Raw genomic sequence first — 23,737 nt, forward strand, 5'->3', positions numbered from 1 at the left:
CTCTGCAGTTAAGAATTTCTTATGGTTTGCCTCTCTCTCTGTTTATTTCCCTTCCACTATGTTTATCTGTTTGTTTCTTATGTTCCACATATGAGTGAAATCATAGTGTATTTGTCTTTCTCTGACTGACTTATTTTGCTTAGGATAATGCATGCTAGCTCCATTCATGTTGTAGCAAATGCCAAGATTTTATTCTTTTGGATGGCTGAGTGATACTCCGGGGTGTGTGTGTGTGTGTGTGTGCACGCGCACACACACATCTTTATCCATTCATCAGTTGATGGATGTTTGGCCTCTTTCCATACCTTAGCTATTGTTGATAGTGCTGCAGTAAACATCAGGATGCATGTTCCCCTTCATATCACTATTTTAATATCCTTTGGATAAATACCTAGTAGTGCAATTGCTGGGTTATTGGCTAGTTCTATTTTTAACTTGTTGAGGAACCTCCATACTGTTTTCCAGAGTGGCTGCACCAGTTTGCTTTCCCACCAACAGTGTAAGAGGGTTCCCCCTTTCTCTGCATCCTTACCAACATCTGTTGTTTGCTGTGCTGTTAATTTTAGCCGTTATGACAGTTGTGAGGTGGTATCTCATTGTGGTTTTGATTTGTATTTCCCTGATGATGAGTGATGTTGAGCATCTTTTCATGTGTCTGTTTCTATGTCATTTATTTCTGCTCTAATCTTTTATTATTTCTCTTCTTCTGCTGGCTTTAGGCTTTATTTGCTTTTCCTTTGCCAGCTCTTTTAGATGTGAGGTTAGTTTGTGTATTTGAGACTTTTCTTGCTTCTTGAGTTAGGTCTGTATTGCTGTATTTTCTATATTGCTATATACTTCCTTCTTATGACCGGTTTTGCTGCATCCTAAACAGTGTTGTGTTTTCATTTTCATTTGTTTCCATGTATTCTTTTATTTCTTCTTTAATGTTCTGGTTAATCCATTCATATTGTAATAGGATGTTCTTTAACCTCCATGTATTTGTAGTCTTTCCAATATTTTCTTGTGGTTGACTTCAAGTTTCATAGCATTGTGGTCTGAAAATAATCATGGTATGATCTCAGTCTTTTTGTACTTGTTGAGACCTGATTTGTTACCTAGTGTGTGATCTGTTCTGGAGAATGTATATGTGCACTTGAAAAGAATGTGTATTCTGTTGCTTTAGGATGACATGTTCTGAATGAATCTGTTATGTCCCTCCAGTCTAGTGTGTCATTCAAAGCCACTGTTTCCTTATTGATTTTCTGCTTAGATGATGCGTCCATTGCTATAAGTAGGGGGTTAACATCCTCTATTATTGTATTATTGTCAATGAGTTTATGTTTGTTATTAATTGATTTATATATTGGGGTGCCTCCAGGTTGGGCGTGTAAATATTTACAATTGTTAGATCATCTTATTGGGTAGACCCCTTTGTTATGATATAGTGCCCTTTCCCATCCCTTGTTACAGTCTTTGGTTTAAAATCTAGTTTGGCTGATATAAGTATGGCTACTTTGGCTTTCTTTTGATGTCAATTAGCATGATGAATGGTTCTCCTTCCCCTCACTTTCAGTCTGAAAGTGTCTTGGTTCCAAAATGAGTCTCCTATAGGTGGTATAGATGAGTCTTCTTTTTTTTTAATCCATTTTGACACCCTATTTTTTTGATTGGAGCATTTAGTCTATTTACATTCAGGATGATTATTGAACAGTATGAATTTAGTGCTGTTGTATTACCTATAAAGTCGTCGTTTCTGGAGATTTTCCCTGTTCTTTGTTTCTTTGTTTCTTGTCGTCTTTCTTTCCCACTCAAAGATTCCCCTTGAATATTTCTTGCAGGGTTGGTTTAGTGGTCGCAAACTCTAATTTTTGCTTGGGAGACTCTTTATCTCCCCTTCTATTCTAAATAACAGCCTTGCTGGATAAACTATTCTTGCCTCTGTATTTTCCCCACTCAGCATGTTGAATATATCATGCCACTACTTTCTGGCCTGCCAAGTTTCTGGTGGAGAGATCGGCTGCTAACCAAACTTATTTGTCTTCCCTTGTAGGTTAGGGATTTCTTTTCCTTTGCTGATTTCAGGATTCTTTCTTTATCTTTGTATTTTGCAAATTTTACTATGATATGTCTTAGTGTTGGCCTACTTTTGATGATTTTCATTGGAGTTGTCTCTGTGCCTCCTGGATTTCGATTTCTGTTTCTTTCCCCAGATTAGGAAACTTTTCACCCATCATTTGTTCAAATAAACCTTCTGCTCCATTTCCTCTCTCTTCTGGAACTGCTATGATGTGAATTAACACTCTTTATGGAGTTGCTGAGTTCCCTAAGTTTACATTCATAATCCAATATTTTTCTTTCCCTCTTTTCAGCTTCATTATTTTCCATAATTTTATCTTCTGTGTGCATTTCTGTGCATCTTGCATCATTGTGGTCATTACATCCAGTCAGTTTTGCATCTCGGCTATAGCATTTTTAATTTCAGATCGACAAGTTTTTAGGTCTTTTATCTCTGTGGTAAAGGTCTCCCCGGTGTCTTCTATGCTTGTCTCAATTCCAGCTGGTATCCTTATGATTGTTGTTTTAAATTCTGCTTCAGGCATATTATTTATTTTTGTTTTGATTATTCCCTGGCCCTGGTCTCTTCTTTCTTTTGGGATGAATTACTTTGTCTTGGTATTTTGTCTAGGTCTCTGTCTTCTGTGTGTTAGGAAAGCCTGTTACTGTTCCTGGCCCTGAGAGTAATGGCTATAGTAAGAAGAGATCATATATTGTTCAGGGTCCGGCACTTCGGGAAGTGTTTCTGATGTATGCTGTATGCACTCTGCTCTTGTGTTCTGGCTGTTTTTCTCCCTTAGGTCAATCCTCTGTAGCGTTTCTCCCTGCTTCAGTGGGAAGTGTTTGGACCTTGTCTAGTGTATGGTGAATTTTAACGAAGTATGTTTTGATCTGTTTGTTTCAACAGGCTAGATCCTATTTCCTTTAGAGCTGAAGGCACTCTGTGGTCAGTAGTCTTGGTGGATGCAGTGGGGGGACGGGGATGTTGGCATGCTGGTTTTCTAGGGGTGGGGCCCGCTGTGCTGCTTCTAGGACTCTCAGGCATACTTTCCTTAGTAAAAAAGTACCTGCAGAGCGCAGAGGGGCGGAGCTTGGTGTAAACATTTCAAGCATCCGTTGTGGGCACTGTGCTGCTCACTAAATTTCGTCAGTGCTGATGGGCCAGGACAAAATGACCTCTCTGTTACCACCAGCATCCAGGTTAGCTGCCCTCAGAGGTGCCTCTGCTCCTGTGCTAACTGTAACTAACAGGGCAGCTCAGTGTCACCTGCCAACTCTTGTCCTCTGAGATGCAATGCCTCCTCTCCCAAATCACTCCAGGAAGAGGAACTGTCTCTCCCAGTGCAGTCCAGGGGATCCATAGGCTACGCTGTCTGCTTTCAGGCCTCTACCCTCCTCTGCAACTATACCCCTGGGTCTGCCAGCCTCCACCCTGGAGAAGGCACACACTTCTCTAACTTCGGACGTGGAGCTCTGTTGCTTATAAAAACTTGTAATAATCAGCCTCTCTCTTTTTCCCTTTCAGTGGTTTTGGGGAGGTGTTTTTTTCTTGTGCAGTCCCATGTGCTGTGTGCTCACGAGCTCTCACTTGCTCCCTTGAGCTCTCTCTCCTGTGTCTCTTTCTATCACCCCACCTCCCTCCTCCCTCCATGATCAGGGCTTCCTCCCCTCCGCAACACCCGCGATTCTCTTCTCTCCCAAATCACATGTCTCTGCACCTCCTACCTTCCATGATGTGGACTCTTTTCTCCCTTGAGTTATGCAGTTGCTTTCTCTGTCCTTAGATTAATTTCTTGGGTGTTTAGAATGATCTGATATTTATCTGTTGTCCAGAGACAAGAAAAGCATAGGATACCCTACTACTCCGCCATCTTAACCACTTAGGATATTGGTTAATATTTGTATATGATAATATAATTTGGGATGTGCAAAAAGTAGGACTTGAATAGTAAAATGTCAGTAATTAGGAAAGAACCAGAAAATTGAAAAGGAAAATTTTCATATGCATCCAGCTGCATGTCTCATGTACCCTAACTAAAAGCATTTGTAGAGAAAAATCTTCCACTGAAAAAGCTGCTATATAAGTTTAAGCAAAGATTTAGTTGTTTTTATATTAAGAGAATACTTGTGAATACCTGTACTCTGTGGATTACTACATCTCATTGCTCAGTGGCATTATAACCATGTTTTATGTATTTCCATCCTTAAATCATTCTTTTAGTGAAATCTGTATAAAAGATATAATGATAGTATATTTTGTCATGACAGGAAGATTGTCTATCACTAGCCATATTTGTTATTTGAATTTTAAGAAAATATTTACTGTAATCATCTAAAGGATAATCTTTACTGTTTTATAAAATGTAGTTCCAAAATTTGAATGGAATTTTGCGTGTGATGTGTTCATACTTTGGTTTGAATTTGGTTATGTAAATAATTTTGGTTATGTAAATAATTTTATTTCATAAAATTATTATAGCACTCTGTACTAACATTTATTTAGGATCAAGACGGTTCTCACATAAAAGGCCTGCTTATTAATTTCATCCATCATAATTGGCCATCACTTTTGAAGCATGGTTTTCTTGAAGAGTTCATTACTCCTATTGTGAAGGTACTATTCACATTAATTTATTTTTATACTGTTGTTTTAAAGAATAGCACAAAACTAATTTTTTTTTTTGTTAATTTAAGGCTAGCAAAAATAAGCAGGAACTTTCCTTCTATAGTATTCCTGAATTTGATGAGTGGAAAAAACATATAGAAAACCAGAAAGCCTGGAAAATAAAGTACTACAAAGGTTTGTATTGTAAAATACTTAAATTTTGTGACATTACTACTGACATAAAGATATTTTTGAGTTCAGTATAAAATAATTTGAAACTTTGTTTTAGAAAATCAGCAACAGCTCCCCCCACATCCAAAAGATGTCCATAATTTCATTATCATACCTTTACTTACTAACCTTACATATTTATTCAGTTGTTGTTAAAATTCTCCTAATTATTAAAAAAAAAATTTTTGTTAGAATCCAATCAAGGTCCACAGATTGTACTTCATTTGCTATATCTGCTAACTCGTAATTTATTGTGTCTCTTTCATTTTTTTTCCCCTTGTAGTTTATTTGTTCAAAAGGTTGGATTGTTTGTATAATTTTCCATATTCTGAATTTGCTGATTGTCACTGTAATTTTTTTTTTTTTTTTTTTTTTTACAAATAGTTATTGTCAAGTTGGTTTCCATATAACACCCAGTGCTCATCCCCATGTCACTGTAATTTTATTAAATATATATAGTATGTTCCTTTGTCCCTTATTTTGTGTTAAAAAAAATTGGTGGTTAAATCGGAGGCTTGATACAGATTTAGATTTATGTGGCAATAATATTTAATAGGTGACTTTGTATATTTATGTCAAGAGGCATGTAATATCTGATTTTTCTTTGTTAAAATTGACCCATTGCTATAGGTGTTACCAGCTTGATCTGTCAGCTTTTCACCCAATGGTTTTAAACAGCCATTAATGTTCATAATTCATGTAAAGTTTTTACCTTTATTGAAGAATAATTGACAAATAAAATTATACATACATTTAAAATGTACAACAGGATGATTTGATATATATATTGTAAAATGATTACCACAGTCAAGTTAATTAATGTATCCATCGCCTCACATAGTTAATTTTTTTCTGTTTATAGAACAAACGTTTAAGATTTACTCTCTCAGCAATTTTCAAGTATATAATAGAGTATTATTAAATATAGGCACCATGCTATATACATTAAATCCCCAGAATTTATTCACCTTATAACTGAAAGTTTGTATTCTTTGATGGAACTTTCCCCATATGTCCCTCTCCCCAGCCCTTGGCAACTACCATTTTATACTCTTTCTTTGAGTTCAACTTTTTTAGATTCTACATATAAGTGAGATCATGTAGTATTTATTGTTCTCTGTCTGGATTATTTTCAGCTTTATTTTTTAAATTCTGCAGGGTTGGGTACCAGTACAGCTAAAGAAGCAAAGGAGTATTTTGCTGATATGGAAAGGCACCGCATCTTGTTTAGATATGCTGGCCCTGAAGATGATGCTGCCATTACCTTGGTAATCAAGTTTATTTAAAACATTTTTTCCTAATATCCATCCTCCTACCCGCCCTTCCTTTCTTTCTAGTCTTGGTTTTCTGTGATAAGTCTCTTTTGAACTCTAATGCCCAAACTAGTTAATCTTAGTGTTTCTTCACCGCAGTCACACATAAGTTATGCTGTACTTTCAGAGTTCTTTAATTGAAAGACTTCTGTCCAGGTATATCTCTGATAAAAGCATATTTGAAAAAGCCTTAATTTCTGAGAGATTAATAATTAGCTATTTGCCTTTATAACTTGTAATGGTATAATGAGATTCATTTAATTTTTAATGTTTGAAATTGTTACCTGAAATCTTTCAGGCATTCAGTAAGAAGAAGATTGATGACAGAAAAGAATGGTTAACAAATTTTATGGAAGACCGGAGACAGCGTAGGTTGCATGGCTTACCAGAGGTTAGTCATAAAGAGTGGTGGTTGGGGGGAAGAAGGAGATTAAAAGTCATACAGGACTAATGACTGTATTGCTATGTAACTTTTTTCTTAGCAATTTTTGTATGGTACAGCAACAAAGCATTTGACTTATAATGATTTCATCAATAAGGAATTGATTCTCTTCTCAAACTCAGACAATGAAAGATCTATACCATCTCTTGTTGATGGTAAGTAGGTTTTGTTTGAAAATCTTTCTCACTTTTGTATGTAGTTATTGAGTATATTTTAATTTCATGTATGCTAAGCCATTCTTATAATGAATTTTAAAATTCTGAATTTGTTTTTGAGATCTTTGGTAGGACTGAAATCTTTTATAGTCCTTGAATCTTTAGAATCTTTTAAAACTCTTTTTAAGTTTTTTTAGGAAAATTAATTTTAAGGCAAAGTTTTAAAGGTTTTGCCCCAAGTTGATTGCAGATTTATAAAAAGTAAAATCAGGTTTTAATAAGTTCTAAAATATTTAACTCAAACTTATTAAAAAAGATTTCTTAATTTATTTTGAGAGAGAGAAAGTGGGGAGAAATCCCAAAAGGGCTCTGTGCTGACAGTCCGCAGGGCTCAATCTCCTGACCATGAGATCATGACCTGAGCTGAAATCGAGTCAGACGCTTAACTGACTGAGCCACCCAGGCATCCCCTGAGACAAAACTTTAAAAACACCTTTATACTTCAGTACCCCAAACCTAATACCTTATCTAACTTACCAAAAAATATTTAGAAACTGGTACCCAGTAGTTACAGCAGATTTTTGTCTTCTATCTAGAAATATTTAATTTTCATTTTATAACTTTTAGCAAGTTGATCTTTATGTTCCTTAGGTTTTCAGCTAGTAGCAGATGGTTCTACCCATCCATGTTATTCAGCTTTAAGTTACATCCTTTCTGTGAAGTCTTCTCTAACAACTGCAGTCTAAATTGGTTTCAGATGCCTAGACTTTTATCCCAGTATTGTGTGCCTATAATTTTACTTGTGTCAATTTTGCCTCCTCAATTAGATTATAAAATTCTCAAGGGAAGTGGCCATGTTTTGTCATCCTCTTGTTTCTACCATGCTCTGGGCCCACGATGATTATGATAGCTAGCATATACTGAAAAGCTTATTACTATGCTCACTGATCTAGAGCAAGAAGAATGATAAGGAAGCAGAATGCTTTGCTTGCGTTATCTCATGTAATCCTTATGATCACCCTGTTAGGAAGGTAATTATTTCTATTACACTGATGAGGACACTGAGACTTACTGGCTTAGTAATTTGCAAAAAGTCAAATGGTAAATGGCCAAGTTAAGAAGAGTATACAGATTAGTGGGATTCTAAAGTCTGCATTCTTAACTGCCATAACACACCTCTTCTTTATAAGGGTTTTCTGACTTGGGATACCCTAATATACTTCTTAAGATCACTGATGGTTTGTCGCTACTTTAGTTACAACTGACATTTGGGTGTATGGATGTTTGGCAACTCCTGAGAAAGGGATTTGGTGCCACTGAGCAATTCTTTAAGACCAGAAGGTGGGCTTTTACTTGGTACTTCACTTTTGGAATAGACAGAGATGGTATAAAATGTTACTGTGTAATTACTTTGTTAGAGAATCTCAGGTAACAATTTTAGTTATTTTTCAAAAGCAAATTGTATTTTTGCTTTTTTCTCTTGAATATATAGAACACTGTTGACATTGAAAGAAACATTGCAACTATATCTGGAACTATATTTTTAAAAGAGGGTTTTTTTTGTTTTTGTTTTTGTTTTTTTTGTAAACAGGCTTTAAGCCAGGCCAACGTAAAGTTTTATTTACCTGTTTCAAGAGGAATGATAAGCGTGAAGTGAAAGTTGCCCAGTTGGCTGGATCTGTTGCTGAGATGTCTGCTTACCATCATGGAGAAGTAAGTGTTAAGATTGGGGTCAACTGAGAACTATACTTACTGGCATGAAGAATGATAATTAAGTATAATAAAGTATTTTTTTCTTTTTAGAAGTTCTTGATTCTCTTACACATTTCCAAAGCATTTGGATTTTAATAAAAATTAGGGAATATGTATGCAGAATTTAGAATATTAACATACTATTCTGTTTCTGTGCTGCAGCAAGCATTGATGATGACTATTGTGAATTTGGCTCAGAACTTTGTGGGAAGTAACAACATTAACTTGCTTCAGCCAATTGGTCAGTTTGGAACTCGGCTTCATGGTGGTAAAGATGCTGCAAGCCCTCGTTATATTTTCACAATGTTAAGGTAACAATTTGCTTTTGCTAATACAGTGGTATAAAGTTCTGTTTGAAGTTTCTGTTGGAACTAAAGGTTTAACAGAATTGTAATATGGAGAGATGATTGGGTACTCGGTGAATGTTCCAAATTATTTGATTGCAAATAGAATGAAGTATTTTTGATCTCAGTGTTTGTGAGTTATTGGTGAAACCAGTCCTAATTAACGTAAGGATATTTTCTGATCCAACTTTACTGTATAGGCTGAAGAGAAGTTTTGGGGTTTAGTCAGAGTAAGACAAAATCCAGAAAACATTATTTACCAATAGTAAGAAATTATGTAGGCTAGTAAGTTAGCACATAAGTAAAATAGGGCTATTTTATTCTGGCTTTCTGCCTGAAAAATCTATTTGGTAATAAGTTTAGTAAATTATATTGTTAAGCACATATAATAAAATTTTTTAAAAAATGCGTTCTTAATCTTGGAAATGTAGTCTTTAATTATGTATAAAGTTTTATTTCCTAAAACCAAGCCATTTTTCCATATTTTTCCCCCCCTTTCATTAGCTCTTTATCAAGACTGCTTTTTCCTGCTGTGGATGACAACCTGCTTAAATTCCTTTATGATGATAATCAACGTGTAGAGCCTGAGTGGTATATTCCAATAATTCCCATGGTTTTAATAAATGGTGCTGAGGGCATTGGTACTGGATGGGCTTGTAAACTACCCAACTATGATGCTAGGGAAATTGTGAATAACGTCAGACGAATGCTAGATGGCTTGGATCCTCATCCTATGGTAATTGTTTAGAACTTACTGCTTATATTGTATATTTAACAAATGATAATACGTAAACTAGAAAGTCCAATCATTTTAGAAAAGTATTGGAACCATTTTCATTTTGGAACATATTGTAGACCATAAAGACCTTATTAGTGTGTAGCTTGATATGTGCTTATGGTAAAAGATATAAAGTTTGGAAAAAGCCTGGAGAATAAGGATTATGGAGATAAGGATTTAATTTTCTATTGAAAATTAAAAATACTTCATTTTCAGGCCTTTAAATATCTAAATTATATAGAGAATAATACTTTTATGACAATTATTTGCAACTTTGTTTTTGTTCTAAAAACAAATCCTATTAGAGGTATAAGGACACTTAAAAATACATTGTATATATTTTAATGTATCCTCATAATTTTTATTTTTATCTTTATATCATCCACTGTGCTTATTTTGTCCCAAGCACCCTCCAAGAAAAACTTCTCAACAAAGTGTCTTCCCTTTTTTGACATGATTTAAAATCATTTGGAAGTTTCACTTTATAAAGATATACTTAAATAAAAGTGTATTTATGTTTTAAAATTTTTTTTAAATGTTTATTTTTGAAGGAGAGAGAGAGCATGAGCCCATAAGAAGCAGAGAGAGAGGAAGACACAGAATCCAAAGCAGGCTTCAGGTTGTGAGCTGTAAGCACAGAGCCCAATGTGGGGCTTGAACTCACTAACTGTGAGATTATGACCTGAGCTGAAGTTGGATGCTTAACTGACTGAGACACGCATATGTCCCTAAAAGTGTATTTCCAATACAAAAATTCAAAAATTATAGTGCTCATTGTAGAAAATATAAATAAGCAGAGCAAAAAATACTTCATAAAACCATCTTATGGAAACAAAATATTTTTATGTATTTCTCTCCAAGTTTTATTTCATTTTTTAGTATACGTGTTGCCGAAGCAAGCACCAGGTTTTATTTTGTTCTTATATTTTAATATCAAAACATCAGGTTATAAGTATGATTTAAAATCTTTCCCCCCTTAAATACTTTAAAGTACTCTAAAATGTTTCTAATAGAAGCAAAAAAATGGTTTATGATTATTGTGTCTTAATTTTTTCAGATACATTTTAGAATATTAAGTCAATCTATTTGGTCAGTACTTTTCATGTGCACTCTCTCTCTTTCTATACATATCCATATATGTATCTATCTCTATCTATCTCTATCATCTATCTATCTATCTATCTATCTATATCTATCTATCTATATGTATGTTTGTATTTTAAGAATATTCAAAATATTGAAGGACCGTATGGAAGGAGAGTAGTGGCCTGGAAGGCAAATCATTGGAGAAAAGGTAGAAAGTCACATTGGGTGCAGGTTGTGGAAGGCTTTAAATATAACATCCGAGGAGTTTGATTTTAAAAGATTATTAATCTAGGGGAGAAGGAGGAATAGAGGCAATAGGCTTAAAAACAAAATCTAAAAAGACTAGGAAAGGTGAAGCTAAGGTTTTGAGATTGGGAGATGTTGAGATTATATTCACAGAAGATATGAATTCAAGATTGAGTGATTATTTGGAGACAGACTATTGAGGATGACGAATTTGGTTTCAGTCATGTTGACTGTCAGTAGCAGTAGACCATAGACTAAGGGTCATTCAACTGTGGTATAGGCAGTTAAGAGAGAAGTCAGGGCCTTAAGTTATTTTTATTTTTCTCTGCAGCTTCCAAACTACAAAAACTTTAAAGGAACGATCCAGGAGCTCGGTCAAAACCAATATGCCGTCAGTGGTGAAATATTTGTGGTGGATAGAAACACAGTAGAGATTACAGAGCTTCCCGTTAGAACTTGGACACAGGTTAGTATTCATATGTGACCTGCCTGTCAGGAGGGCAGTGCGTTACGTAATGCTGTCTGGGAAGAATATGATTCCATCATTGTTTGTCCTAAGTCTGTACAGTGTTTAAAAATTCCTTTATACATTTTTGATCCCTCTGATTGAATTTGTGCTTTGAATGTTGAAGTTTAATTTAAAATGTAGAGTGACTTAAGCTAGCTTTGAACCCTTACAAGTTTGTGTCCGTATCAGCTGTTACAGATCTAAAAGTATATGCGTGTCACCTCTTGTCAGATGTTGTTGATACTACCCTCTTCATACTCTCAGCCCTTTCCTTGCCTTGTAGTGTATGAGCAGATCAGAACCCTTACATGTATATCTTTCCCCACAGAGACCCCCATGTATTGTCCTCTGTAGAGCTGGCCAGGAGATGATAGATTCCCACCAGAATTGGGAATATTTTAAAAATTGCGTGACATAGTATGAGAGTACAAGTGTGTGTCAGGAAAAGAATTACTTATTTTTATATCTTTTGTAGGTATACAAAGAACAGGTTTTGGAACCTATGCTAAATGGAACAGATAAAACACCAGCATTAATTTCTGATTATAAAGAATATCATACTGATACAACTGTGAAATTTGTGGTGAAAATGACTGAAGAGAAGCTTGCACAAGCAGAAGCTGCTGGATTGCATAAAGTTTTTAAACTTCAAACTACTCTTACTTGTAATTCCATGGTAATTGATTTGATTTACTATTAATGTAATGTTTCTTCCATGCCATGAGTTGGAATTTTGCAGTTGGCTTCATGATGGTTGTAGCTATGATAAGTCTGAATGATCCCACCCCCCCCCCCCCCCCCCGCCCCGTATATTTGCTGAAGAATCTAGAGGTTCATTCCTTTTCCTCTCTGGTTATCCACTAACTCGTAATCCCATCTCTGCATTTGTGCACCTGGGCTTGAACACAAAGGATATGTACACTGACCAGAAGTTACGAGAATGATTGGTGCAAGATTTTCATGTCCCTTATGCTTGTATCTGTTAGCATTTTAATTGTGGAGTACTTATCTCCCCACAACTCTAACCTGCTTTACTAGTTTGTGTTTGTATGTAGTTGGAGAGGTAGAAAATGAACATGTGTGAGTAACCCTCATTCCATTCCAAATTAGCTTTTAGACCTAAGAAAGAATAAAAGAAAAAGTCCAGTAGCATAGCGGCTAAGACAAACTGCCATAATCTGCTAAGAAAGACAGAAAAAGGAGAACAAGGAATGGGAAGAAGTAAAATTTTCTTCCAAATTGAGGAAGGTTGAATGAATTCTAGCATATTGTAAAAAACAAAAAAGAGACAAATATACCTCTATTGGGTATAATGGGGAGAGAACTTTAACATGTGTAAACTCGGAGATAGAATATGTTTGTTTTTAGTTTGAAAAAAAATCTTAGATGGTTTTGTGTCCATTTGAATAAGAACCTTTTTTTAAAAGGACCTATTTATCTTTTAAAATTATGTTAAGTATTTTCATAGTTTTGAGAATTGAATGTATCAGTTTCTTGGAGTCACTGAAGGAATGTTTACTTAATAATTTTGGCTCTCTTTAACAAGCATTTAGTGGTGGTGTCTGTTCCTTTAAATATATTGTAGCTGTTTTAAATACTGTAGATGTCCTGCAAGTTAAAAAATACCAGTACAGATTTATGTCATCTTCAAAACCTTTGTGTTTTTCTTAGGTACTCTTTGATCATATGGGATGTCTCAAGAAGTATGAAACTGTGCAAGACATTTTGAAAGAATTCTTTGATTTACGATTAAGTTATTATGGTTTACGTAAGGAGTGGCTTGTAGGAATGTTGGGAGCAGAATCTACAAAGCTTAATAATCAAGCCCGTTTCATTTTAGAGAAGATACAGGGAAAAATTACCATAGGTAAGATGCAACCTTTAAAAATTTAAAAATTAGTTAAAATGGAAAAAAAAACTTTATTAATAGAAGACATTTTTATCAGTAGAATATAAACAAATACAAATTGAATCTCTTTTCTTGATCCTAACTTTATTTTTCCCTCACATAGAGAATAGGTCAAAGAAAGATTTGATTCAAATGTTAGTCCAGAGAGGTTATGAATCTGACCCAGTGAAAGCCTGGAAAGAAGCACAAGAAAAGGTAATCATTTGCAGAACAAGACGTTCAGAGAAGCTTTTAAAAGCAAATTCCAAAACAAAAAACCCACCCCCTAAATTTTAAATTTAATACTGCTGTAAAGGTGCTGAGTTCTCTGTATGGAGACTGAAGTCTTCTGTTTATCCACAGAACAGATACAGTTCAGGAATTTGCAGTGCACACCCACCACAAAGCACTTTGCCAGTGTGACTCAACCAGGCCCTGGAGAAATGACTCCAGGTGTGAGAAGGTAGCTCAGTCTTCTTGGCCTTTGTTCTGAGCCTGCCATTAAAGGGTGTTAGTTGTGGTGGCGGTTTTGGTGCGGTGCATGTGTACAACCTGGGAACTACACTGGTAGCACATAAATGATTTCACACTGGTCTGACTATTGCTGTAGTGTGGTATCCAGTCACCATTCGCTTGGTCTGGTTTCGGGTTATGCTGGGAAAACTAGAGACAAAATCTTCAATATTATAGTGTTATTGAGCACCAGGTGTGTGCTCTGTCCTATGCTTAGATCTTTGATTAGAAGTTTAAACCCTGGAACTTCAGATTAAAAGTCTGATATTTATTAGATTGTCCATTTCAGATCATAAAGTACTAGTATTCAGTGAATAGAATATTGAAACTTTGAGATTCTTCTCAAAAATAAGTTTCTGTTGTATATAATTAAAAGAAAAATTTAAAAAGGCAATACAACATTGTGATTGAGAACATAAATGTACAAAAGGAAGAACATTATGGAAATGATTCTTAATTAGAATGTTGTATATACATGACACTGATAATGGTTATGATATAACTTAAAGTGAAACTTGACACTTCCCTACATTTATGAATTCTCAACCCACAATGTTTTTTCCTGTTTTTTATAAACTACATTGAAGTGTTGCTTTTGTTTTTATTTAAGCTTTTTAAAATTTTGAACAGTCCATAGAATGCCAGATATTAGAGTGAATAAATTTAGAATAAATTATATACTTAGCAATTATATATAGATAATCGGCTTATTTATTGTTTGGGGAAAATGGGGGAGGACAAGATGGGGAGTGTTCAAAACTAAGATGATCCAAGTACTTTGCTTTCCTTTCAGAGGTTTTACTGCATTTTTAAACCCCAAATTATGGTTTACACACTGCTTGCCCTTCTGTATCATTGTTGGTTTAAACTATATCTTAAAACAAATTAGTCAGTTAGTAAATTTAATGCTTAGTTTTAAAAGATAAAGATGTTTAGGGTTTGAGAATGCCCTTCCAGTGGAAGTAGACTTCATGGGTAAAACTTGGTGGTTGGTTTTAGTAATTTCATGGTCACCGTCACAATTTTTTCAGCATCTTGGCCATGTGTTCACTTTGGGGGTGAGGGTAACAAAAGGAGCTGCTCTTACAAGAGTGTCCTGTTGTGTAGAGTTGGAGAAGAGAGGATTATAAAGCAGATAATTATAAGATTAAAGTTTTTATTCTTGATTTCTGAAAGTATCCTTAGTTATCTTTATGTTAACAGTGGTAGATACACATATATCCATAGAGTCTTGCCAATGTTCTGGGTGTCATCCAAACCTAGAACAAATAGACTTTTAGAGTGTGGATCTAAACAGGATTTTATGACAGCCTGATAAAATTTTAATAGTAGTGTAACAACCTAAATATTCAATAGAAACACACTGTTTCATGAAGAATTTTTAAAAACAGTAGAATTTACCAATTTATCGTAAGTACTATCTGTCTAGGTACTTTTTAATCATTTATTGGCTCAGCAACAGCATTTCTTATTTGGCTAATGTTGCTTAATTGAATTCATAATTCCGTTTTATAGTGAAGCATGTTGCTTTCAATTTTTATCTTTATCCCTTATTTTAAAGTACACTAAACTTTACTTTGTGTGTATATACATTATTTTACTGAAAATTTTAAACTAAATTGAAAGCATTTTTTTTTCATTTTTTGCTTACCAAAAGTGAACATTTTGTTTCATGGAATGTCATGGTTAACTCAGTCATTTTTTTACTTATCTGAGTGCCTTAAATAATTCAAATGCAGTTTTATTTAATGGTTCTTGTTATTTTAAAAACCTTAAAGGTGATGTCACCTATAATAACTTCTATTAACTTCACTGGATTTTGAAATTTAATATTAGCATAAGCGGATTTTTATTGCAACCATTTCTATGAAAAAAGACCTTATAAATTAAAAATTTAGAATAGTCCTCACAATTCTTACTCTAACTCACCAGCTGTTAGATTCTTAATTGAACTTTCTGTTCATTCTGACATGAATATTCTTGCTTTAGAGAATTTTTATTAAGAAATCCTGCTTAGTGATTTTACCTTAGCATATTTCTATTACAAGTATAAAACATTCTTTATAAGTGATACTTATTTTGGGTTTCAAATTATTAATTCACTCACCAATATAAAAATCTGACAAGATGCGGTGATAAAACATTAGTTCCACTCTATTAATTTCAAGATGTGGTGTCTTCTCATTTTATGACTCAATGCCTGGGCAAAGCAGTTAACTTTTCATCAGATTCCTAGATAAATAGGGACTGAATATACATTCCTTTTGAAGATTTATTGTGTATTTTAGAGACTTTTTATAGTAAATACATTTTTTACATTGTAATCCTGCAGATAGAAATCTAAAATCCCAACCACCCTGAAGATAATAGCATTAAGAGTATAACATTTGTGGAATTTTTAGTTCCATACTCAATAAAAGTCAGCATGATTTGATACTATCCAGGACTCTAATATAAAGTTTATTATTTTTTACAGGCAGCGGAAGAGGAAGAAACGCAAAACCAGCATGATGATAGTTCCTCTGATTCAGGAACTCCTTCAGGCCCCGATTTTAATTATATTTTAAATATGTCCCTGTGGTCTCTTACTAAAGAAAAAGTTGAAGAACTGATTAAACAGAGAGATGCAAAAGTATGAACTTTTGTGGGTTCAATAATTTGAAACTATTTCAGTATTATCCATTCCTTTGTTTTTCTTTTTACAAAAAGAAGTATTTTGATTTACCCTTTATACCTTATCAAATTACTGAATGTTTAAATTTTACTACTTTTTTATTATAGGGGCGAGAGGTCAATGATCTTAAAAGAAAATCTCCTTCAGATCTTTGGAAAGAAGATTTAGCAGCATTTGTTGAAGAACTGGATGTAGGTATCCCTTAAAATATGTTTGGAAAACTATGTTTATGAACTAAAATGAAAATTCTTTATTTCAGTTTCTTTTAAATCTGTAAAGGTTAATGTGTTTATAGGGTGCATTAGGATTAAGCTTCTAGCTCTATGAAGTTATAAAGAAAAGTTTTATTTGGTGTAGATGAGTGTAAAAAGCTATATGGAGTTAAAATTTAGAATAAATTGAATTTCTGTTAAATTTTCTTAACTTCAGAATATTTTATCGATTCAGTTTCTTTGTCCCCAAAGAGGTAAGAACAAAGTACATATGATTGAATATAAGTACTTTAACTTTTACAAAGTGGAATTTTGTCTTTAGGTTTATAACAGAGAAATTTTAATACTTTTTTATAATTTAGTTTTCTCCAGGTAGAATTTTAATTCTTAAAGAGAAAAAAAATGTAGAGAAAGATAAAAATGTAAAGTTTTTCTAAAATTGCCCAATTTGTTATGAAGCAACTGACTCACATAAAATCTTAGAGTTAAATTAAGGTTAGCAATATGATCATGTGATTTTGAGTAGCACAAGGTCAATTATTATTTATTATTACTCATATGATAGTACCTTTATTTTTTCCTTTTAATTGTTTCATTGATTTTTGTCCACATGTTGTGGTTTTATTTTCATGACCTAAATCAGAATTAGGACCCTTACAAATGAGGGTGGTAGCCTTATAGAATTACTGGAATTTTTTAGTGCTGTTGTCCTAGGTTTCCTTAATCATCTTTCAAGTGTCATAATATGACTTAGATTAATGAATTAGATTTTTAAAAATTTGACACTTTATTTTTCTGCTGACACATGAAATAGGCATACATTAAAAGGACATATTGTTTCTGATTAATATTAATGATAGTCTACTATTTTTTCAAGTTTGATCACTGATTCTTAACATAGTGAAAGATAGAAAGCTTTTTGTGGCTATGCCTATAAATTTCCTTGGTATTGAAATACCATCACTCAGAACAGTCCCAGTGAATAACACTATCCCCCCCCCTTTTTTTTTTTTACTATTTTACTTTTAATTCATCACCTTATTTTATACTTGATAATTAGCAGAATAGGTCCAGACAACTTATTTTTTCTGGACATGGTAGCTTTTTACATCTAAAAAGATTTAAACTTAAATTTCATATCCCTCTGTATCATTTAAATCTTACGATACCATTAATTGAATATTTATTGTATATTAGCACTGTGGTCTGTATAATCCTTCTAGATTGACTCCCATCACAACCCCAAATGAGAGAGTTTATTAAGTAGTTATTTAGATGAAGATCCTGAAGTTTAGAGAGGTTAAATAATTTGTTGAGGGAGGAGTTATATATCATTATGGTTAAGAGCAGTTACTCATGTTTGTAGAGTCCATAAAATGGGGATTACATGATTTTTAATCCCTAGAATTTAATAGGTGCTCTATAAATTATAACTTATTTCTTGTATTAGTTTAAGCTGATAAAGTGCTAAGATTGAAATCCAGGTCTGTCTGATTTCAAAGCTTATGCTATTTCCATTAAGCTATTATGCTACAAAGATTTCCTGTTTATCTGCAAGATGAGTGATGTCTTGCAATATGAGTAGTATGTGACACCAAACATCACATGATGACAACTGAACCAATGATTCTTGAAATTTGCTTTGATATACAAGTGCTTTGGATGACAAGCATGTCTTTGGAATGAATTATGCTCGCAAACCAAGGTTTTACTGTAGTGTTAATTTCTTATGCAGTAGGAATTCCTTTTCTAATGAGTTGTTTTGTGCACCCCCCCCACCCTTTTTAAATAATTACTATACTTTAGAAAGTAGAAGCGCAAGAACGAGAAGATATTCTGGCTGGAATGGCTGGGAAAGCCATAAAAGGTAAAGTTGGCAAACCTAAGGTGAAGAAACTTCAGTTGGAAGAGACAATGCCTTCCCCTTATGGGAGAAGAATAGTTCCTGAAATTACTGCTATGAAGGCAGATGCCAGCAAAAAGTTGCTGAAGAGGAAAAAGGTATGACATTTCTTTTGTTTTAGCTCATTGGTAGACTCCATCTTCCTAATGATATATATGTATATATACATATATATATGCATGTGTATATATGTATGTATTTCAGTTTTACCGTGTGCTTATTAAATCATGCTTTGTTTCTAATACATTTCACTGTGCTAGGAAATCATTTCCTCTATGAGAGTAGTTGGTCCATGGAAAGAAAACATAAGTCAAAGATCCACATATATGTAAAGAGCTACTTAGTTGATTGTGTTTTTAAAATGAGAGCTGGAAATAGTCTATTTAGCAGCATTCTGATTAAAATCCTGGGACAACCACCAAAAAAAGGATATCAGCTTTAAAATATAAACTTAAGTTCTATATCATGACCGATTAAGGAAGTTTTTAAGCAGAACGGTGTCTGTTTGGTTTTCAAAGTAAGCTTTCTTTTACTATTTATTTGTTATTTAGTTTAAAAATTATCAAGCACCTCCCATGTCATTGGCATTGATTGATTGTGTTGAGGAATTAAAAGTATGGACTTAAGCTCCTCTTAGAAGGTTGTTAGGCAAGAGGTAGCCGGACTGAGAAGGCTGTTCAGAGTTGAGGAAACAGGAGGCATGATGGTCTGAAAGAAGCAGATTTTTCTGGGTGGGTTGATTTTAGAGCCTAGGGGATAGATAGATATACCCAATAGTCTAATTAGAGCTTGGGAAATGAGCCTCAGAGCTGGGATGCTCTTCCCTTTTAAAGCATAGGAACTTTGTGATACCAGAGAGATCACTCTCTTCTACTGTTCTGATAAACTCATGTTGGTACTGTTTGCCTCCTACCTGGCTTCCCACCACACAAAGATTCTTCCCTAGGAAATGGCTTCTCTCCTTTTCAGTTGGTGTTTGTTCTTAGCACTCTTCTCTTCACCTTACATACTCTCAAGTAACCTCCTCTGTGCCCAGAGCTTTTTTTCACTCGCACCGATGACTCTTAAACCTACGTCCTTAAGTCGTAATGTTTTCAGGAGTGCCAGGTTAATACAGCTACCTGACTGCCCAGAGCCCCCTCAGACTCCATGTAAGTGAAGCTGAGGCCATTATCCTGATTTCAAAACCTCTTCCACATCTGTGCCTTATCACCCATCACAAACAGGCCAAAGACCTGGGACTTTCTCATTCAATCAGTAACTAAATCCTACTAACTGCCTAAGAAGCAGTTCCAAAATCTCTCCCCCACCTTTTCTTGGTCCCCATTGATATTGTCTTACGATTCTGTAAGTTTTCTTTAATGTAAAGTGTTCCTCTTAGTCTTCCTGTTTCTAGTTACCTTATCATGACTTCTACATTTTTGTACTTCATTCTTCTCTCTCTTGTCTCTTACTACCCAAGTGATATTTCCAAAAATAAGTCTGACTTGCACAAATGCTTAAAAGTTTTCAGTGACTCCCCACTGACTGCACACAGTTTCTACCAGTGATAATAGCAACTGTATACCTCCCTGTGTTTCCATGTGCCTACTCTTTTCTTTTCCCTTGAATCCTGGCAGACTATTTGTAATTTGTTAAACATAAAGTGGTGATCGTGCCTCTGTGTCTTTTCTCTAGGATGCTCTTTCCTCCTTTCCGTCTCTTCACTTGGCAAACATTATGATTCTTTCAAAACCCAGTCAGCAAGGCTCCTTTTCCATGAAGTCATCCCTGACCCTGCCTTGGGCAGAGTTGCTCACTTCTCCTCCTGGGTTACTTTTATACCTCCCTCCATATTTGTAATTTGTATTATAATGACTTGTCCTGGTGTCCTTCACTTAATAATCTTAGGGTAGGGAGACTTTGACTAATGCCTAGCAGTGCATGACATGTGTTGCTTATCTTCCTTCAAGAATCTGTGATTTTTTTCTGGTATGTAGAGACCTGAACTATAGGAACTTACTTTGCAGGTACTCATTGGTGTATTTTGCTATTGGTCTGAATGTCCCTTTGATAATCAAAAGCTGCCTTATTTTTTTTTATGGTTGCTTTTAAGTAGCTATTTCATAGAGTGTATCAGAATATTAGAGTGGTAAGCAATATCGTTTGCTCCAGATAAACAAAGTAGAAGATGGTCTGATCAGAGTCTTCTGGATTATTATTTTTTTACTTATCTGATATGAAGAAGTGATCTATTGTCTGGAGATGTAGCTCTAAAATGGATGGTGTTAATTTAATTTTTCTTTTTATTCCTGGTTATTTATTTGTTTAATGTATAGGGTGATCTTGATACCACAGCAGTAAAAGTAGAATTTGATGAAGAATTCAGTGGAACGCCAGTAGAGGGTACAGGAGAAGAGGTATTGATCCCATCAGCTCCTGTAAATAAAGGTCCTAAACCCAAAAGGGAGAAAAAGGAACCTGGTGAGGAATTGTTACAAAGTTTCTTTCTTTCTTTCTTTTTAAGAAAAAATTTTTTGTTTATTTATTTATTTAGAGAGCAAGCGTGAGTGGGGGAGGGGCAGAGAGAGAGGGGGAGAGAGAATCAGAACCAGGCTCCATGAACTGTCAGCACAAGGCCCAATGTGGAGCTCTGTCTCATGAACCTGAGCTGAAATCAAGAGTCTGTCGTTTAACTGATTGAGCCACTCAGGTGCTCCTACCTACATAGTTTTTTTGTGAGGAAGAAAAAAATATATATACAAGGAAGGTATTACTAGATTTTTTTATTGTGCTTTTTCTCTAGTAGTTGATGTAATGTCTTCAATTTTCATAAACATTTGTTATTTTATAATTAACCTTTCACTAGAAGTTTTATTTTTAGTAAAAACATTGGTATAAATATTGATACACATCTTACTGTTCCTTTATTTTTAGGTACCAGGGTGAGAAAAACACCTACATCATCTGGTAAATCCACTGCAAAGAAAGTGAAGAAGCGGAATCCTTGGTCAGATGATGATTCCAAGTCAGAAAGTGACTTGGAAGAAACAGAGCCTGTGGTTATTCCCAGAGATTCTTTGCTTAGGAGAGCAGCTGGTATTTTGATACATTTTATATTTATTTTCTTGTATATTATAGTTTGCCCAAGTTAGTATTACTCATGTAAGTTGGTATTGTTAGTATTCCCAATGCGATTAAAGTACTAAATTGTTAGTATTTCAGAAGTTATAGCTCATGAAGATAAAAAAGTTGCTTTAGAAAATGATTTTAGCAAAGTTGGGCACAGAATTCTCTAAAGTCAATCATGTTTTCTTACTGATTTTTATGTTTGGTTCTTGCCCTCCACAGTTTGAAGATGTTTGTTGAAAATTGTTTCTTGGGAGAATATCAACAGTGATAGATCAGTAGAAGTGCTTCATAGTTTTTGTTTTGTTTTCTACCCTATGGTAGAAAAATTTCATGGTTAGAAGTCTGATTATATGCACATAGCATAATTTATATAATTGCAGTGCTAGAGTTAGGATGAAGATACCATTTTGTTATTCTGTATTGCTGTTACCCATGCAATTTTATCCTAATTATTCATTAATTTGAAGTTTTCAAGTAGTTAAAAATTGAGTGTTCTATTTTAAAGATTCTTGTCAAATTTTATTAAGTCCTAATTTAGTTAAAATGAGTGATAACTTATTATGATTGTTTTATTTCTGGGAGATACTTTTAAAATTCTGTGTCAGGCTTTAAATTCGTTGGTTCTCTAATCACCAGTGATTGAATTTCTCTTCTAAATGTGCACAGGTAGTCAATGTAGGTGAATTTTTAATAAGAGTAACTTATGTGAAAATTAATCTATTAAAATAGATACTTCAAAATTGTATTTAGGACTTTTTCGTACGCCTAAAATGAAGTGTAAAATTACATAGCATCCAAATTATTAAAAAATTTTATTCCATAATATATGCTAGAAATGATAAGACTGACTTGCATTATACCAATGTGCCTTTCCTCATACTTGGTACCTTTTTATGCTTTATATTAACTTATTGTTTAGTAATATGTTTAGGTATTATCCCTATTTCTCATTCATCTAAAGAATTATTGCCTGTTATTTCATAATAAAACTATTGGGAATAGAAGAGAGAAGTTTTTATGTAAGAGCTTAAGAGAAAGTTCAGCATTTTCTAAGACTAGTAAAATTTGTCTTTTGTAATTGCAGAAATGGGAAATTTTAGTAGTCACTTTTACAATGGCCTATATTCCTCACTATTTTTGAGTAATATTTAGGTGTGACAAATTGCACCCTAACAATCTTAATCAGTTTGTGCTCCCATGTACCATGTGTAGCCTTAGCCTCCTGGGCAGCAGGACAAGATTAATCCTTAATGCCATCAAAATAACTGCGGCCAAAGTTGTTGGCTTTTCCTCTGAATGCTTGTCTTTTTTCCCTCTTTTGTTATTTTTAGAGATAGCTGGAATATTTTCAAACCCCGTTACTTGTAATATTTCATGTAGATAAAGCTGGATTTAACATTCATGGTTTTTCTCCTCTTAGCTGAAAGGCCTAAGTACACATTTGACTTCTCAGAAGAGGAGGATGATGATGCTGATGATGATGAAGACAATAATGATTTAGAGGAATTGAAAGTGAAAGCATCTCCCATAACAAATGATGGGGAAGATGAATTCGTTCCTTCAGATGGCCTAGATAAAGATGAATATACATTTTCACCTGGCAAATCAAAAGCTACTCCAGAGTAAGTAATAAAGTAACTACTATTCAGTTATATGGTACAGTTCATTATTTAGGCATCTGTCAAAGACCTCCTACTAAACTGTGTATAGGAATTTATCATCATTTGAGGTAAGGTCCTCACAAAGGAAAACCTCTGGGTAATGTCACAGCTGTTTACAGAACTGTTGTCTATAGTTTAGAGCATGGATTGGCAGTTTTTTTCCCCCCATAAAGGGACCTATAGTAAATATTTTAGGCTTTGCAGGCCATATGGTCTCTGTTGCAGCTACCCAGTTGTTGCCATTGTAGCAGGAAAGCAGCCGTAAGCTATGTGTAACT

The 23,737-nt window shown here is 34.3% G+C and overlaps 1 protein-coding gene across 2 annotated transcripts in view; it reads left to right on the forward strand.

The window, feature by feature from the left end:
* TOP2B (DNA topoisomerase II beta) overlaps nucleotides 1-23,737 on the forward strand; it is a 65,977-nt gene that overhangs the window by 34,159 nt on the left and 8,081 nt on the right. For both annotated transcript variants that reach the window (XM_039251933.1, XM_039251934.1), the window contains exons 14-31: nucleotides 4,541-4,651; nucleotides 4,732-4,837; nucleotides 6,032-6,141; nucleotides 6,485-6,577; nucleotides 6,669-6,783; nucleotides 8,375-8,496; nucleotides 8,698-8,846; nucleotides 9,384-9,615; nucleotides 11,321-11,455; nucleotides 11,973-12,173; nucleotides 13,169-13,364; nucleotides 13,510-13,601; nucleotides 16,375-16,530; nucleotides 16,680-16,763; nucleotides 18,591-18,785; nucleotides 21,006-21,150; nucleotides 21,604-21,765; nucleotides 23,219-23,420. In XM_039251933.1, the coding sequence (XP_039107864.1) occupies nucleotides 4,541-4,651; nucleotides 4,732-4,837; nucleotides 6,032-6,141; nucleotides 6,485-6,577; nucleotides 6,669-6,783; nucleotides 8,375-8,496; nucleotides 8,698-8,846; nucleotides 9,384-9,615; nucleotides 11,321-11,455; nucleotides 11,973-12,173; nucleotides 13,169-13,364; nucleotides 13,510-13,601; nucleotides 16,375-16,530; nucleotides 16,680-16,763; nucleotides 18,591-18,785; nucleotides 21,006-21,150; nucleotides 21,604-21,765; nucleotides 23,219-23,420 (2,606 nt within the window). The remainder of the gene's footprint in view (nucleotides 1-4,540; nucleotides 4,652-4,731; nucleotides 4,838-6,031; nucleotides 6,142-6,484; nucleotides 6,578-6,668; nucleotides 6,784-8,374; nucleotides 8,497-8,697; nucleotides 8,847-9,383; nucleotides 9,616-11,320; nucleotides 11,456-11,972; nucleotides 12,174-13,168; nucleotides 13,365-13,509; nucleotides 13,602-16,374; nucleotides 16,531-16,679; nucleotides 16,764-18,590; nucleotides 18,786-21,005; nucleotides 21,151-21,603; nucleotides 21,766-23,218; nucleotides 23,421-23,737) is intronic.

The sequence above is a fragment of the Hyaena hyaena genome, unplaced genomic scaffold (genome assembly GCF_003009895.1).
Source record: "Hyaena hyaena isolate Hyena2069 unplaced genomic scaffold, ASM300989v1 scaffold_403, whole genome shotgun sequence".
Classification (NCBI taxonomy): domain Eukaryota; kingdom Metazoa; phylum Chordata; class Mammalia; order Carnivora; family Hyaenidae; genus Hyaena; species Hyaena hyaena.